Raw genomic sequence first — 19198 nt, 5'->3', positions numbered from 1 at the left:
CCATGAGGAAATGTATTAAAGGGTCTCGGCATTAGGAAGGTTGAGAACCACTGCATAGTACATACTTGTACCCTAAAGGAAACCTCGTCACCCCCTCCAGGCTGACACCAACACTCTGGTCTCAGGCCTTTGTGAGAGAATGCGACGCAATTTCCTAAAGTCTCACCATGTCTCTGGAGCTGGCTCCTGGAGGTGGGACTAAACAGGAGGGAATCAGGGGAATTCACACAGAAGTTTCCCAGCTCCCAGAGGCTGTGCTTAGAGCTACTGGCTGGTCTGCCCTTCAGCTGCAGGTGTCCCAGGGAGGGGTCTTTCCCAGGATCTTCACAATCTGGTAACATTCTTTTTTTTTTTTTGTCTTTTTAAAAATATATTTTATTGATTTTTTTACAGAGAAGAAGGGAGAGGGATAGAGTTAGAAACATCAGTGAGAGAGAAACATCGATCAGCTGCCTCCTACACACTCCCTACTGGGGATGTGCTGGCAACCAAGGTACATGCCCTTGACCGGAATCAAACCTGGGACCCTTGAGACTGCAGAGACTGCTCTATCCCGGTGATGGCTTACCTATGACACGCGAACTCATTTTTTTGGTTGATTTTTGTTAAATGGCTTTTAAATATAAAAAATAAATATCAAAAATCTAAATCCTTGGTTTACTATGCTTGCAAATATCAAAAAATTTCTATATGTGGCACGGCACCAGAGGAAAGTTAGGGTTTTTCAAAATGCTGACACGTTGAGCTCACGAGGTTCACCATCACGCTCTATCCACTGAGCCAAACTGGTTAGGGCAGCGGTAACATTCTTATAGTGAAGTTTCAGAGAATTCAAAGTGGGGCAGATTGGGTTGGACAGTAGAAACTACAGGCCTCCAATTTCCCCTGAGTCATTAAAACCTCAGTGAGGAAGGCTGAGGGGGAAAGGCAGCCTACTCTCTCAGCCCCTCTGTCTTGCCATTAAAGAAGAGGCAGCTGGAATTAAGGAAGTCAGCCATCTCTGTGGGTAATTATCAGGTGCTTTTCATAGTGAATGGAAGGTTACAGGAAAGAAAAGGAAAGGCCTTCTGTTTTCCTCCTGAAAATCATCACTCCTGTCATTTGTAACACGGCTTTTCAAAATCATATTATGGGGAACCTTCAAGGATGCAGTTTTGGATAAGATCTTTCCCACACACATTATACCTTTAAGGTTTCTCTTAGATGTATACTGAATGATGTTTAGTGATGTTGAGCTCTCCATCAAATACATTGTCCGATTCCTTGTAGCTTAACATCTTCCCGTAAACATAAGAAACATTCAAAACAATAAAGAATTTTGGGGATTTTATTTGGGCCAAACTGTCCAGAAGTGCTGAGAAGCAAAATTTCAACACTTTGAGATAATGTTCCAGAGAACAGCAGTTGTGTATTTTATTTTATACATTACTAGAGGCCTAGTGCATGAAATCTGTGCACATGGAGGGGGTCCTTCAGCTCGGCCTGTGCCCTATCACAGTCTGGGAGCCAGGGCCTGATCACCCCAAATAGGTATGCCTGGCCCAAACGCCACAGTGCTGCGGCCTGGTAGCCCGGGCCTCCCTCTTTGGGTCTACCTATCACAGGGCTCCACCATCAATCACCCCAAAGAGATAGGCCCTGCCCATCCGGCCAGGAATATGTGATGGATTGTTCCACCACCCCCACCTCGTAGGGGCGATTGTGGAGCTCCCCGGGTGATCGATTTCCCAGCTGGCCAGTGTCCTGGACCTTCCTCTGCTAGGTGACCATGGAGCGATGTTGGGGGCCCTCAACAAATCTCATCTCATCCACTGGGAGGGCTTGGCACCAGTTGGTGTCATATGTGGTCGTCCAGAAGGTTGTCTAGGGGGTTGTTCTGCTGTTGGGTCATTCAGTCGGCTTGCATGTTACGCTTTAATTATTATAATTAAAAGAGAAGATGCAAGTGAATTACACAAAATCCATTGGTGGTACATACATGTCTTTTATGTAAGTGTACACACCTTACTAACAGTGAACAATTAACATAATAACCATGAGAGGGTTTATGGTTTTCCTCTGGTGCACTGGCTGTGTCCTGAGGGCTCTGGAAAAGTGGGAGTTACCCTGATATTCCAAAGTGTCGGGAGCCAGTCCATGCTTGCTGTTTCAAGGGCCCTGGCGTATATAGCATACTGTTCTTAATATGTTTGCTCCCCTTAGTGCTATGTGTTTTAACGAAGGTCACCTCTCAGAGAAAGGTTGTTTCCCCAGGTAGGGATTTTACCCTGAAGTCAGGGAGGGGATAAAACTCCTTAACTAAGTGCCAGGCGGGTAATTAATCACTTTAACTACAAACAATCATGCTTAAGCTATATAATCTTTACTCCCTGGAATGGAGATGAGAAACACCCTAACCTTTGAAATAGAAATTGACAGGATTAAAATCAACTAGTATAAATACGGATGTAACAAGACAATAAAAACCAGAACTTCGCTGGAGATCCGGACCAGAACTTGGCTGGAGAACCTGGACAGAACCTTGCTGGAGAACCTAGCGAGAGAACATGGCTACAGAACCTGGCTGGAGAACCTGAAGATGTTTCTATTTTTCTCCCCATCTCCTTCTTCTCCAAAATAAAGATTGTATTTTTAAAAACTAAAATATAAAAGGAATAAAATCTTAAATCTCTTTTATAAGACAAACAATATTAAAGATACTATATTTGCCCTGGTCGCTTTGGCTCAGTGGATAGAGCGTCAGCCTACGGACTGAAGGGTCCCGGGTTAGATTCCAGGCAAGGGCATGGACCTTGGTTGTGGGCACATCCCCAGTAGGGGGTGTGCAGGAGGCAGCTGATCGATGTTTCTCTTGAATTGATGTTTTTTTTTTTAATTGTTTTATTGCTTAAAGTATAACAAAGGGTATTACATATGTCTCCTTTTTCCCCCGGCCCTTGACAATCCCCTGGCCTCCCCTACCCCCAGTGTCTTAGTTCCATTGGTTATGCTTATACGCATGCATACACGTCCTTCGGTTGATCTCTTATCCCTCCCTGTCCTTCCCGCTGCAGTTTGACAGTCTGTTCAAGTCAGCTCTGCCTCTGTATTTATTTTTGTTACTAAGTTTATAATGGTCTTTATTACTCATGATTGAGTGAGATCATGTGGTATTTTTCCCTCATTGACTGGCTTATTTCACTAAACATAATGCTCTCCAGTTCCATCCATGCCGTTGCAAATGCTAAGAGTTCCTTCTTTTCTACAGCAGCATAGTATTGCATCGTGTAGATGTACCACCGTTTTCTAATTCATTCATCTACTGATGGGCACTTAGGCTGTTTCCAGACCTTAGCTATGGTGAATTATGCTGCTATGAACATATGGGTGCAAACATCTTCTTTCTGTATTCATTTTCTCAGTCCTTTGGGTGTCACATGGATAGGAACTGATGAATGTGGAGAGAATGATTTCTCTTTACATTTGTGTTGTTCCGCAAATTTCTACTACCTTGTAGAAATTCAGCACTAGACACAGAATAAATGGAGGGCTTTCCTATTAATCTCGGCTATCCTGCTGTCCCTGGAACTTAGAGTGAAAGCTTGGAAAACACTCCAGGGACAGATAATGCCAATGGACATACCTCTGCTCATGCTGTCATTACACAAAATACTTTTGCATCCAAAATAATAAAAGGTTTCAACTACAAAGCTGCCATGGTCTCTGGGGTTCCTCTAGAAAGAATGACCAGCAATAGACTACATTTAAGAAAGAGAGAATAAAATCTGTATACCATGGGGTAATTCCATCCCAATAAAGAAGTTAATAAGGTAACACTCAGAAATTCTTTTTTTAAAAATATATTTTATTGTTTTCCAGAGAGGAAGGCAGAGGGATAGAGAGTTAGAAACATCAATGAGAGGGAATGAGAGAGAAACATCAATCACCTGCCTCCTGCACACTCCCTACTGGGGATATGCCCACAACCAAGGTACATGCCCTTGACCAGAATCGAACCTAGGACCCTTCAGTCTGCAAGCCGATGCTCTATCCACTGAGCCAAATCAGTTAGGGCACACTCAGAAATCCTGAAGGTTTCCAATGACTATCAGGACAAGAAAAATCACTCCACTTACAAAGTACACAGATGCCAATTTGTGGTATTCCAAAAGTTCATATTCATATTAAAAACTATAGATGTCAGCATGAGAACGTGAGTGGTGGGCTACCTACTTTATGAAAATGAAGCAAAAACATTCACCAAGTTCTGATGTCAGTCATTGTATTATAAATTCCAAACTACTGAGCAGACGCTACACCGGCTTGAAGGGCTGATGTGGGACAGGAAGAGCTTTACATGCTGTGGTCACATCACTGCAAAAATAATGGCAGCCTAGAAGACAAAGTGAAAAACCAGAGAGAAACAGGAAATGGGAAATGAAAGAAATAGAATTTTTTCTGAGTTCAGCCAGCAGTGCAGCCTAGGAATGGTGGCGTCTCTCAACTAGCAGAGTTCATGGCAATTCTGCATCCTGGGTAAAACAATGTCACTGGTATTACAATATTCCTCTTAATTATGGAAAACTTATTATACAGAGAGCACAGTCCTGAGTTGCAGTTCCAGTCAGGTAAATGTCACAACCACAAATTGACATTCAGATGAAAAGTTTTCAGTTGAACATATTGGCACAGAAAAGAAACAAAAGTTCATTATATCATTTACAGAAAGTTATAACTATTTTAAAAGATTAATGCAATAGTATATTCTCCAGTAGAAGAAAAAAATATGTATCCAATATTCCATAGAAAAATGCATATAAATGAAGTACATATACACAGCTCACAGATCTTTAAGGCAGTTAACAACCCCATGATTTCACACATACAGCAGGAATAACATATAGCAGCATCAAGTGATATGGGAATAGAATGACATTAATTTCCTATTCAAAATACCTCACATGATTTTAATATAAAATAGATAACACTCTAAGTAACTGTAGATATGGAAACATAAATTCTTTCGATATACTCAAGTATAAAAATATTACCTAACAACATTTAAAGTTTGGAGTACACTGTGTAATAAACATTCTGATTTACAACACTACCTGAAAGGCATTTTGCCTACCTATCTACTGTGAATTCAGTGGTATTTTCATAATCAATTACATACTTTGGTCAAGTTTTTATATCTTAAAAGTCACTTTAAGGCATAAATTCCTTGGAAATTTGTTAACTTTATATTTTGAACGAAAGTCCTTTATACTATAACATAAATGTAGAATTTCTACCCAATTACAATCCTTGGTATTGACTGAGGTTATAGGTCCAAGTATATGATTTCCCACATTCTTCAGTTTCAAGGTTTCCCCTCTAGACTGAATGCCAATGTGAGGAATAAGGTACGGGTACTAATTAAAGACTTCAGGACTATGTTTACATTTGTATTGTTTCTCTCCAATATGAATTCTGATTTCAACTAAGTTTTGCATACTGAATAAGCTTTCAGAAATTCTTTATATCTGCTGGGTTTCTATCCAGTAATAGTTATCAGATGCTCTATGAGATACATACACTTTGACATATGCCTCATAATTTATACAGCCTAATTTTATCATTCTCTATGAAGATTAAACCTATGGTTAAATCTTTGGCCAAATACTTTGATTACTTCTGTTTCTCTTTAAAATGATTCTTAAAATGTTGACTAAGTTTGACTACACATTAAAAGCTTTCTCACATTTTCTACAGTGTAGGCTTTCCTCCACTATAAAATCTCTGATGCTCGGTAAACTTTGATTTGAGGGTAAATGCTCCAGCCCATTTCCTAAGTTGGTAAGGACTCTCTTTAGTAGGAAGACTCTCAGGTACAGTAATATATAAATAGCACAAAAAGGCGTTTTAATATTTTGCACATTCATTCGGCTTCATCCCAGTATGAATTCTGTGATATTCATTAAGTTCTCCCTGGTAAACACTTCCAACACTCCTCACATCTGTAAGACTTCTCTCAAGTATGAACTCTCTGATGTCGATTAAGCTTTGAGGAGTCACTGAACACTTTACCACATTCTCTACCTCATTAAGGTTTCTCTTCAGTGTGAACTCTCTGATGCTTAGTAAGGACTGAAGAGCTGCCAAAGGCTTTGCCACATTCTCTACATTTATAAGGCTTCTCTCCAGTATGAACTCTTTGATGTCGATTAAGCTTTGAGGAGTCACTGAAAGCTTTGCCACATTCTCTACATTTATAAGGCTTCTCTCCAGTGTGACCTCTCTGATGTCTAGTAAGGGATGAGGACTGGCTAAAGGCTTTGCCACATTCTGTACATTTATAAGGCTTCTCTCCAGTATGAACTCTCTGATGCTTAGTAAGGACTGAATTGCGGCCAAAGGCTTTGCCACATTCTGTACATTTATAAGGCTTCTCTCCAGTATGAACTCTCTGATGCTTTGTAAGGACTGAAGAGCTGCCAAAAGCTTTGCCACATTCTCCACATTTATAAGGCTTCTCTCCAGTGTGAATTGTCTGATGATATGTAAGGTCTGAGGATTTCCTAAAGGCTTTGCCACACTTTCCACATTTATATGGCTTGTCTCCAGTATGACCTCGCTGATGATAAATAAGAAGTGAGGACCTGCTAAAGGCTTTGCCACATTCTCTACATTTATAAGGCTTCTCTCCAGTATGAACTCTCTGATGACAATTAAGGGATGATGCCGTAATGAATCCTTTGCCACATTCTCTACACTTATAAGACTTCTCTCCAGTGTGAATTCTCTGATGATAAATAAGGTTTGAGGACCAACTAAAGGCTTTGCCACAGTCTCTACACTTATAAGGCTTCTCTCCAGTGTGAACTCTCTGATGATTAGTAAGGACTGAGGCGCTACCAAAATTTGTGCCACATTCTGTACATTTATAGGGCTTCTCTCTAGTATGAACTGTCTGATGCCTAGTAAGGCCTGAGGACGTGCCAAAGACTTTGCCACAATTTCCACATTTATAAGGCTTCTCTCCAGTATGAACTCTCTGATGCGTAATAAGGTGTGAGTATCTACCAAAGGCTTTGCCACATTCTCTACATTTATAAGGCTTCTCTCCAGTATGAACTCTCTGATGCTTAGTAAGGACTGAAGAGCTGCCAAAGGCTTTGCCACATTCTGTACATTTATAAGGCTTCTCTCCAGTATGAACTTTCTGATGCGTAGTAAGGTTTGAGGAACTACGAAAGGCTTTGCCACATTCTGTACATTTATAAGGCTTCTCTTCAGTATGAACTCTCTGATGTCTACTAAGGACTGAAGAGCTGCCAAAGGCTTTGCCACATTCTATACATTTATAAGGCTTCTCTCCAATGTGAACTCTCTGATAAGTAAGGAATGAGGAATTCCTAAAGGCTTTGCCACACTTTCCACATTTATATGGCTTCTCACCAGTGTGATCTTTCTGAGGATAAATAAGGTGTGAGGACTGGCTAAAGGCTTTGCCACATTCTGTACATTTGGAAGGCTTCTCTCCAGTATCAATTCTCTGATTTACAGTGCAACCTGACAGCCAATTAAATGTTTTACCAGAATCTTTACATTTATACGGTTTTTCTCCACTATGGTTTTTTTTCATTTTATTTAGATTGACTACTTGACTGGAGATTCTACCAAAAGGATTCCATTTGTAAGCCTTTTCCCCAGTATGAATATTGTCTTGTTCACTGTAATTTGAAGACTGCTGAAAAGACTGGACACATTTACTTCCTTTGTGTGTCTTCTCCACAATAGGAATAACCTGATGTATATTGTGACTGGACATTTGGTCAAAGGCATTTCCACCTTTAAAATGGTCTTCTGCAAGCTCACTTGTCCGATGATTAAGATAAGACTCTTGCTTAAAATTTTTCCAGTGTTCAATCCATTGATAAGTGCAATCTCCTTTATGTGTACTCTGGTAATAATAGGAGGCAGAAAAATCTTTAGTGAGAGTTATAATTTCATTAAACCTGTACACTCGTTCTATAAGTACCATTTTGTGATATTCAGTAAACCAAGATAGCTGTAAAAAAAAGGTTTTCCTAATTTATTGAATTTATAGATAAAAAATAAATGCAAAACATTAATTGACAGAGGAAGAAGAATGAATTCTTGTTTAAAAACTGCCAAACTGCCCAGCCAGCATGGCTCAGTGGTTGAGCTTCAATGTATGAACTATTACGTCATGGTTCTGTTCCCGTTGAGAGCACATGCCCAGTTCCAGGATCAGTCCACAGTGGGATGCGTGCAGGAGGCAGCCAATGAATGAATCTCTCTCACCATTGCTGTTTTCCCCTCCCTCTTTCTCTCACTTACTCTCTAAGATCAATAAAAATATATTTCTTAATTTAAAAAATCATAAAAAGAATACCCAGTTGAGCACATTTTAATTTAATAGGTATGTTATAAAGCTATACATTTTAGAAATGATTGCATGAAAGTTTAATTCCACCCAACATTTTAAATAATTCAAATAAATATTTACACTAGAGAATATGTGAATTCCTAGCCTTTCCAGATTTCCTTTCCAAGAATGCATAATAATAAAAAGTTCTTCGCGTACAGAAACACACTGATCTGCCAATGTAACTGACTTTAAAATGGAAGATTTCCCAAATGCATAGTACACCTCTTTAGATAACAAGAATTTTATTAGAATAAGTGTTCCCGATTAGTTCTGTTTATATTAATATTCTCCCTTCTCATCACACTCTTCCCCAAATTCCAAGGCTCTCCTTAAGTATACATTATCAAAGCAACATCTTTTACATCTCACCAGTATTATTTCAGGTAATAAATCTTGTAGTCCGGGCTTTGGCATAAGGACCTGGTTATCTTTAGATGACATAGCTGTAAAAAAAAAGCACACAAATTCTTAAGTTTCCACAACCAGGTCAGTGCACTTTGAAGTTAACAGCACGTATTGACCAAGTGACATTTTGGAGTACTCCAAGGGCATGAAAAGAATTCAATCAAAGCTAAAGATAGGTTCAGTGAGGAAAACTCACATCAAAGAGGGACAAAGCGTTCCTTAAACCTCCTGGCACACTATGGCAATATTACAAAAACACTCCAATGCCCAGTTTCTTCACTGGAGAGAGAAAGATGAGGGAAATGAATGTGCAATGATCTCCCTGTTTTGAAGCATCTTGAACAACAAGTGTCTGTTGTGCATGACACAGAGTGTGAACAGAATGGCAGTACACGATGAGTGCCCTGTAGTGGCTGATACAAAGAAACAATGAGAAAGTGTTTGAGCACCACAAAGACGGCGGCACTAAAAATGCATATGAAGCCTGAAAAGATACCGTTGGACTGAGAAAGAAATAGAGAGCATTTCAACTGGGAAATTAAACAGACAACCGAACCAAGAATACAGATCCTAAAAACAGTGTTGACAGAAAGTAGAGTTGGTTCGTTCCACAGACGGTTATTATTTGTTTCCTCCTATAAAAAGTATGTTCAAAAGCCTGCTTGTTTACAATTCCGGAATCTGTACAAAATATATTAAGTCATGCATAGAAACAAAGAAAGTGTACCATCAGAAACACAAAATAAAATCAATCAAGTGGGCACCACTTTAATGGAAATATATTAATTACCTGAAAAAGAATGGAACTGACCCAGAACCACAGGAACGCTGGCTGAGTGGAAGTCCTACAACTAGGAGGAAAGAGAAATGCACAGGGACACTCAGAGGAGGCGCAGTGCTGAGGTCAAGTTCTGAGGTGCGGAGTGCGCGGAGCTGGCTGGCGGCGGAGGGCGCGGTTGGCGTTTTCAGTCGGGAGGGAGTAGCAGACTCTGAGCTCCAGATACAGGCGAGTCTTTGGGGACCCAGACTCAAACGGGAGAAGTGGGACTGTCTGGCTTCGGTCAGAGCAAGTGCAGCTTTCTCTCCGAGCTTTGCAGCGGTGCTGGGACTCAGAGAGGCAGAGCCCCTGGGGACAGGACTGAGAGCCGCCATAACTGCTCTCTCCGGCCCACCCTGTTGATCCTGTGCGACCCGCTCCGCCCAAGCCCTGCACAGAGGCATTTGCCGGATAGCCTCAGGCAAAGGCTAGATTAGCACCGCCCTAGAGGACAGAAGTTCTCTCACTGCTGACACAGCTGATTCTCATAGCCACTTGGCCTGGAGGTCAAACCCTCCCTGGAATTAGCTACAACAATCAAGATTTAACTATAAGACTGCGAACAAAGACCACTAGGGGGTGCACCAAGGAAGCATAACAAAATGCGGAGACAAAGAAACAGGACAAAATTGTCAATGGAAGATATAGAGTTCAGAACCACACTTTTAAGGTCTCTCAAGAACTGTTTAGAAGCTGCCAATAAACTTAATGAGATCTACAGGAAAACTAGTAAGACCCTCGATCTTATATTGGGGAACCAACTAGAAATTAAGCATACACGGACTGAAATAACGAATATTATACAGACGCCCGACAGCAGACCAGAGGAGCGCAAGAATCAAGTCAATGATTTGAAATGCGAGGAAGCAAAAAACATCCAACCGGAAAAGCAAAATGAAAAAAGAATCCAAAAATGCGAGGATAGTGTAAGGAGCCTCTGGGACAGCTTCAAGTGTACCAACATCAGAATTATAGGGGTGCCAGAAGATGAGAGAGAGCAAGATATTGAAAACCTATTTGAAGAAATAATGCCAGAAAACTTCCCCCACCTGGTGAAAGAAATGGACTTACAGGTCCAAGAAGCGCGGAGAACCCCAAACAAAAGGAATCCAAAGAGGACCACACCAAGACACATCATAATTAAAATGCCAAGAGCAAAAGATAAAGAGAGAATCTTAAAAACAGCAAGAGAAAGAAACTCAGTTACCTACAAGGGAATACCCATACGACTGTCAGCTGATTTCTCAACAGAAACTTTGCAGGCCAGAAGGGAGTGGCAAGAAATATTCAAAGTGATGAATACCAAGAACCTACAACCAAGATTACTTTATCCAGCAAAGCTATCATTCAGAATTGAAGGTCAGATAAAGAGCTTCACAGATAAGGAAAAGCTAAAGGAGTTCATCACCACCAAACCAGGATTACATGAAATGCTGAAAGGTATCCTTTAAGAAGAGGAAGAGGAAGAAAAAGGTAAAGATACAAATTATGAACAACAAATATGCATCTATCAACAAGTGAATCTAAGAATCAAGTGAATAAATAATCTGATGAACAGAATGAACTGTTGATTATAATAGAATCAGGGACATAGAAAGGGAATGGACTGACTATTCTTGGGGGGGAAAGAGGTGTGGGAGATGTGGGAAGAGTCTGGACAAAAATCGTGCACCTATGGATGAGGACAGTGGGTGGGGAGTGAGGGCGGAGGGTGGGGTGGGAACTGGGAGGAGGGGAGTTATGGGGGAGGAAAAAATAAATTTCTTAATGCCTAAAAAAAAAAAAAAAAAAATCTCTTCAACTGTACCACCTCAAATAATATTCTTTGATTTATTTTATTTCTTTCCACCCAGTATCCCTTCTACTCATCATCTAAAATCAGTTAAGAAAATAAATCTAGAAATGAAAATATTTATGTACTTGTGATGACTGGAATGTAAAAATTGTGTTAGATACATGGTGAGTTTTTGAAGTTATTTATATTTGGTTTGATACTAAGGGAACTTTAGAAAGTAGATATTATTGTCATCATTTTGCAGCCAAGGGACATTAAGCCTCTTTACTTCCATTTTCATAATACAAAAAACATCTATAATAATCTACACTAATAAAAGACAAACATGAAAAAAAAAAAAAAAGAATGGAACTAAATATCTTAAAACCACAAAGGGGGGGGGGGGGAGACAACTCTATAATGGCACCAAAATATTATATAACCGAAGTGAAAATACAATAAAAGAGTACTTTACAAACAACACACCGAAAAGGGAAATAGAAAAACGTAATACCCAAATGAAAAAATACAGTAGAATCAATAACGAAAGACATGTTCAACTTAGAACATAAAGAATTTGCCTGAAAGCATTGGCTCAGTGTTTGAGCTTCCATCTATGAACCAGGTGGTCACACTTTGGTTCCATGGCAGGGCACAGGCCTGAGTTGAAGGCTCGCTCCCCGATCATGCTGGAGGCAGCTGATTGATGATTCTCTCTTTTCACTGGTATTTCTCTCTCTCTCTCTCTCTCTCTCTCTCTCTCTCTCTCTCCCTCCCTCCCTCCCTCCCTCCCTCCCTCCCTCCCCCCTCCTCTCTGAAATCAATAAGGATATATTTAAAAAATAAAATAATCAAAGAACTTGTACATATTTCATCAAAATTTTAATTCATTAAAATTTTGATTAAGAAAAGTCAACAAACATGTGGAAATATGAAGAGAATTTAAGAAACTCCTAAGACACTAACAAGTCAACCTCCAAGAGGACACCAAAAAGACAGGATCGTGAAAAGGATTAGATAGCTTATATAAAAAATTAATCATTTAAGATCCTGACAATTGGAGAAAGTGAAATACAAATGCAAGCAGTTCAATGAACTCTAAGTAGAATCAATATAAACCTGAGGACAGATAAAAAAAAAACAACCAATGAAAATATCATGAATCTCAGAATACAATCCAAAAAGCATATAAAAACATAACTTTTTAAGGAAAAAAAATCTCCTCTATGATCATTAGGGGGTTTCTAAGCAGAATACGATTGGAGGCTAAAAAGGGCACGAAATAGAACACTGAAGAATTAAGTGAACAAAAACCATCCAACAAGAATACTGACAAAACAGATCAACAACGGAGAGGAAAAAACTTTTCCAGCTCCAAAACTATCTCATTATTAGACCATCTCATTATTACATCTACCCAATAAATAATCCTTAAGAAATATAATCCTGGAGGTAATTTAAAAATTCTACACAAGAAGAGATGAAAATATAAAAATTCCTTGTATAAGAAAAAATATATAAAAGTTTAAAAATCTGTGGTGTTCTAATAAAGAAACACTTATCACCTTGAATTCTCTTGTGAAACTTTAGAAAATAAAAGGAATATTTCAAGCAGCATGGCTCAGTGGTTAAGGGTCTACCTTTGAACCAGGAGGTCACAGTTTAATTCTTGGTCAGGGCACATGCCTGTGTTGTGGGCTCATTCCTCAGTGAGGGGTGTGCAGGAGGTGGCCACTTAATGATTATCTCTCATCATGGATGTTTCTATCTCTTTCCCCATCTCCTTCTCTGAGATAAAAAATGTGTCTTTAAAAAAATTAAAAAATGAATAACATAAATAAAATCTGAAATATCAGCTATGACACAATGCTAAAGATAATGTGATATCAACTTATGTGGGTACATGGGTAGAAATGGCAATCAGCAGAGATTTGTATGAGTTTAAGGTATATTGTTATACCCTTAAGATATTTTAAGTAGTTCCCATGATCACAATCAAAATAGAAAATAAAATCTGTTAACAGGTGACAGAATTCTGTATTGTAAATCACAGACTCCACATTTCTATAACTACAAATATACATGATTTCCTAAAACATGATATATAAAACCACCCAATGAAGTTAGCAGTGTTCCTGTAAGGCAGTGGATCTCAACCTTCCTTATGTCACGGCCCTTTAATACAGTTTCTCATGTTGTGGTGACCCCCAATTTCATTGTTACAAATTGAACATAATTAAAGCATAGTGATTAATCACAAAAACAATATGTAATTATATATGTGTTTTCCGACGGTCTTAGGCGACCACTGTGAAAGGGTCGTTTGACCCCCAAAGGGGTCGCGAGCCACAGGTTGAGAACCAGTGCTGTAAGGTAACAGAAATTAATACAAAATAACAAATTAAGTATGTGTTTACATGAATAACAGCATAATTTAACTACACATGCAATGATCTTAAACTGCAATGCTAACAGTATAAGCTGTCACGAGTACCCAAGGTTGACATAAACATTCAAAGCCATCACTATCCACTTCCCAATGACACTTTTCACTAAATTAGCAAACCTCATCCTGAAATTGATATGAAATGACACAGGACACCAGAGAACCAAAACAAACTTGGGAGAGACAGTATAACCTTAAAGGCATCATGCTTCCTGATTTCAAATATATTTCATAACTGGTGTTATCAAAAAGTATAATATACACATTAAGACACAGGTAAATAAAAGCACACAGTAGGCTTAGAGCATCATCCTGTGTATTTCAGGGTGGTGGGTTGAATGCCCGTTCAAGGGCACATGCCTCGGTTGCAAATTCCTACCGCACCTGGGTTGAAGTGGGAACAGAACGGGGCCAGTCAATGTGTCTCTCTCACATCAATGCTTCCTTCTCTCTCCCGGTCCTTGCTCCCACCCTTCCACTCTCTCTGAAAAGCAATGAAAAAAACATCTATATTCTCATGTAAGGTTTAACCACACCTATAAAACAGAAGCACTGTAGAATAAAAAGCCTATTTAAAGCTTCTCACGCATGGGGTGAAATAATCTACAACACTGCTTATATCACAAAAGAAGTAACGGACATACTCACATGTACAAATAGTGTTGAGATAGTCAGATGTCTATATGTCAAAGAATGAGGGAAATTTGAAATATAAAGCTAGTAATAATTCAATCTACTAAAAGAAAAGTTATAGAAAAGTTTTTGTTTTTTTTAAATACATTTTTATTAATTTCAGAGAGGAAGGGAGAGGGAGAGAGAGAGAGAAACATAAAAAGAGAGTCACTGATTGGTTGCCTTTTGCATTGCCCCTACTGGGGATCGGAGCCTGCATCCTGGTCATGTGCCCTTCATTGGAATTGAACCTGGGACCCTTCTGTCCACAGGCCAACACTCTATCCACTAAGCCAGTGGTTCTCAACCTTCCTAATGCCATGACACTTTAATATAGTTTCTCATGTTGTGGTGACCCCCAACCATAAAATTATTTTTGTTGCTACTTCATAACTGTAATTTTACTGTTATGAATCATAATGTAAATATCTGATATGCAGGATGTATTCAGGTGACCCTGTGAAAGGGTCGTTCGACCCCCAAAGGGGTCGTGACCCACAGGTTGAGAACTGCTGCACTAAGCCAATCTGGCTAAGGCATATAAAAAGTTCTTATGACGTCTGATTTTATATTGTATCACTGAATGGAAAGGTAAAAAAAAGTAGTCAAAAGGCATTACAAACCATATAAAAATAACTTCACATTAAAGCAAATTGTCAGTGCATTAAAAATACAAGCTGTGAAAAAAAAAAAGACAACAAAAAATGAAAAACAAAAATACAAGCTGTGAAATGGGAAAAAAAAAAATTCTACAAAGCATATTACCTGATAAGTAGTCAATTATACAAAGACCTTTTAAAAATCAATATGAAAAAAGAAGAAACACAATTTTAAAATGTCCAAAGCTGTATAATTAACTAATATACAAGATAACAGGCCAGAACAAACAATAAAGACACATTCTTCACCAAGTAGGGAAAAAAAAAATGGAACAGATACATGCAAAAATAATAAAACTAGGTCCCATTCATAGGCCATGAACCAAAATGTACTCAGCAGGGATTAACAACTAAAATATAAGACCTGAAACCATGAAAACAATGAAAGAAAACATTGTCAATGAACTTCACCATCACTCTTAAAAATAGTGGTTTGCATATATCTTCCTAGGCATAACAAAGAAGTTTAAAAATAAAGAAATGAGACCACAAAAAAATAAGATGGGCATACCAAAAGAAACCACAGCTAGGTCAGAGAGCCCCAGAGCTTCCCAGAGAAGGCCCAGGGCCCGGAGGCAGCAGCCTGCCTTGTTCACAGCGGGGCCGCGTCTGGGCACTTCCAAGCCCCATACAAAGAGGGGGAATCTGCAGATGCCTCTGGAGCTCCTGCTGGGCGGCCCCAGACAGTGGCTGAGCTTCCACCTCCTTGGACACGAAGAGCCAATGTGCCCAGTGGTCAGAAGGAGACCATACGGATTACAACTGTTCACATCCATAGGAGAAATACTCAAAGGGCAGACTCAGTGAGCATCAAAGCCACACTGAAACAAGTCCTGCCCATAAGGGTATCTCCTGCACAACAGATCTTCCAGTGTAGACACAGCAGGTCATCACAGCCAGTTGGGCTAAAGGTCAACTCCTCCCGGTGATACCAACAGCAATCAAGGGTTAACTACAACAGGACTGTGCAAACAGCCCACAAAAGGGGTGCACCAAGAGCGTCCACCTCAGGTGACTGGGAAGGCTGAGCCACTGGGCCCTATAAGACACTTACCACACAAGGCCACTCTATCAACTCAAGGAGACTTAGCAGCTACCCAGTACATAGAAACAAACACAGGGAAGCAGCCAAAATGCGGAAACAAAGAAACAAGTCACAAATGAGAGAAATGGAAGAAAGCAAACTACTGGATATAGAGTTCAAAACCACGGTTATAAGGCTACTCAAGAATCTTGTAGAAACCCCTGAGAAATTTACTGAGACCCTCGGGGATATGAAAAAGGACCAATCAGAAATTAAGCATACACTGACTGAAATAAAGAATAATATACAGAGGTTCAACAGCACACTAGAGGATCCCAAGAATCAAATCAAAGATTTGAAATATGAAGAAGCAAAAAACACCCAAATGGAAAAGCAACAAGAAAAAAGAATCCAAAATTATGAAGATAGTGTAAGGAGCCTCTGGGACAACTTCAAGTGTACTAACAGCCGAATTATGGCGATGCCAGAAGAAGAGAGAGAGCAAGATATTGAAAACCTATTTGAAGAAATAATGACAGAAAACTTCTCCTACCTGATGAAAGAAATAGACTTACAAGTCCAGGAAGCGCAGAGAACCCTAAACCAGAGGAATCCTATTTTCTGATAGTAACTTAATTAGTGTATATAACATGAAAAGTGTACAAACACTAAGTTCCTAATTCACATACATCACAAAGCGTTTATTTTCTATCGCAGGAACCCCCCGATTTGTTCCCCTATTAAAAAAATATCTATTTTTGTTACTTTCAGAGAAGAAGGGAGAGGGACAGATAGAAACATCAATGATGAGAGAGAATCATTGATCGGCTGCCTCCTGCATGCCCCCTACCTGGGAGCAAGCCCGCATCCTCATATTTGCCCTTGAACAGAATGGAACCTGGGACCTCTCAATCTGCAGGCAGGCGCTCTATCCACTGAACCAAACCAGCTAGGGCCCAATTTGTTCCTTGAGAGCTAGAATCTAACACAGAAAGCAAAAGCTCCTAGAGATATTAGAATAATAAAGGAAAGCAAACACTGCGGGTGGAGTAGGAACTTGGGAAAGAGTCATCCTTACCCAGGAAGGCCAAGTTGCTGTAGTTCTCTGACATCACATCCATGTACAATTTCTGCTGACCTGGGTCCAGGCATTCCCACTCCTCCTGAGAGAAATCTATGGCCACATCCCTAAAGGTCAATGGTTCCTGAAAGGAAAACACATTTACCAAGAGGTCACTAAAAGAGTTAATGTCACCCAACATGAAAACAGTGTCAGGAGAAGAGGCTTGGACCTAGGGGAGTATCCTGAATTATTTAATAGATCACTTTGACCAGTAACATTCTCTGATGTGTTTTCTAACACTGACACATGAGGATGACACATGCCCACAAATCCGCGGTACAGATTAATGTTTCAGGAAATTTACTATGAGTAATCTTAGAACAAGATTATTCTGCCTGGTTCAGCACATTTGGTTCAGTGTTGCCTGCTAACCCATGCACCAAAAGGTCTCTGGTTTGATTCCTGATCTGGACACACGACCAGGATGCGAACTCAATCCCCAGTGAGGGGTGTGTAGGAGGCAGCCAATCAATGATTCCCTCTTATCATTGATGTTTCTATCTCTCTCTACCTCTCCTTCTCTGAAATCCATAAAAATGTATTTGGGGGGAAAAAAGGAAAAATAGCTGAAATAAGGTTAACAGTTTAGGCTCAGAGACACACATTTTACAACTATGAAATCAAGATGGTTTAATGATTTTGTAAATCTCACAAATGTATTTGTGTATGATCAACTTTGTGTTTTATAAACACAATAAGGAGAAAAACATAAGGATATAAAACAAGTTAGGTCTTTTGTTTCCGTTTTGTGGTTGTAAATCCTCACCTGGAAAGATTTTTTTTCCATGGACTTGTGGGAGGCGAAGGCAGGAAGGTAGAGGCATGAAAGGGAAAGGGGCGAGAGAGAGAGAGAGAGAGAGAGAGAGAGATTGACATCACTGCGAAAGAGAGACAGAGACACATGGATTGGCTGCCTACCACAGGTACCTAGGACCTACTTGCCCTGGACTAGGAATCAAACCCTCCACCATTGATCCACACCAGCTTAGGGAAGTAATTTTTCTTACTAGTACATTTCTTTCAAAATTTTCATGTATCATTAGTGGAGAGCTATGTTGTATAAATTTAATGAAACTGAATATACATTAATACCATTCTTGGAAAATTTGTAGAAAATACAAAAAAGTGATGGTCTTTGCACGACTTTCATTAAATCTCTATTACACCCTTATTACTAAGAAAGGGAGACTATTAACTCTATAGTGAGGGAAGCACCACTGCCACGTGAACATCAGGTGAACTGAATAATGGGTATCAGGTGACTGAGGCACAGTTCATCACTGCTGTGACATTACTGCCAAAATACATCAATAAAGAAATAATTATGTGGAAATGATCATAAATATTCATTTTTGCAAATGTCAATCCACCTGTACCTCTCATGTTCTGTAAGCTAATAGTAGTTTTATCTACCAAGTATTTCGTACTAATCTAGTGAGCAAGTCTCTTCTATTTGTTCTTCTTTTCAGAATTTTTTGAGATATTCTGAGAAGATGTGCATCTTCTTACCCCTGATCTAGAGTTGATGCTGCAGCCACTTGAACCTAAGACCTACATTTGCCTTCTTCAGTGATATGTGAGCCTCTGACCCATCTCAGTAGGGATGTTAGACATGGCTGCCTTCCAAGTTTTATCTGTCACAAAAGGGACATTCTGATTAGTTGAAAGTCACTAATTAAAGGTGGGAATGCTTTCTGCTTTCAAAATGAATACAGACAAGGCTTTGGGACAAAGGAGGGAATTATACCCCAGCCGAGAGGTAGAGGGTTGACTTATGAACCAGGAGGTTAGGGTTGGATTCCTGGTTAGAGCACCCTACAGGTTTCAGACTTGATACCCAGTGCAGGGTGGAGCGCTAGAGG

General features: G+C 39.6%; 3 protein-coding genes across 3 annotated transcripts in view; all 3 read right to left on the bottom strand.

Annotated features, from left to right (window-relative positions):
* The window catches only part of LOC132216109 (zinc finger protein 665-like), an 84006-nt gene that overhangs the window by 19557 nt on the left and 45251 nt on the right, over positions 1-19198 (bottom strand). The window lies entirely within an intron of this gene.
* The window catches only part of LOC132216075 (zinc finger protein 91-like), a 114386-nt gene that overhangs the window by 49980 nt on the left and 45208 nt on the right, over positions 1-19198 (bottom strand). The window contains exons 2-4 of the mRNA XM_059665132.1: positions 17292-17418; positions 8786-8859; positions 6256-7924 (exon numbers count right to left, since the gene is read on the bottom strand). Of these exons, the coding sequence (XP_059521115.1) occupies positions 6256-7924; positions 8786-8859; positions 17292-17418 (1870 nt within the window). The remainder of the gene's footprint in view (positions 1-6255; positions 7925-8785; positions 8860-17291; positions 17419-19198) is intronic.
* LOC132216108 (zinc finger protein 383-like) overlaps positions 1-19198 on the bottom strand; it is a 115912-nt gene that overhangs the window by 75359 nt on the left and 21355 nt on the right. The gene's annotated exons all lie outside the window — the stretch shown is intronic.

The sequence above is a fragment of the Myotis daubentonii genome, chromosome 15 (genome assembly GCF_963259705.1).
Source record: "Myotis daubentonii chromosome 15, mMyoDau2.1, whole genome shotgun sequence".
In the NCBI taxonomy this organism is placed as follows: Eukaryota; Metazoa; Chordata; class Mammalia; order Chiroptera; family Vespertilionidae; genus Myotis; species Myotis daubentonii.
This window is presented reverse-complemented; position numbering and strand designations above follow the sequence as displayed.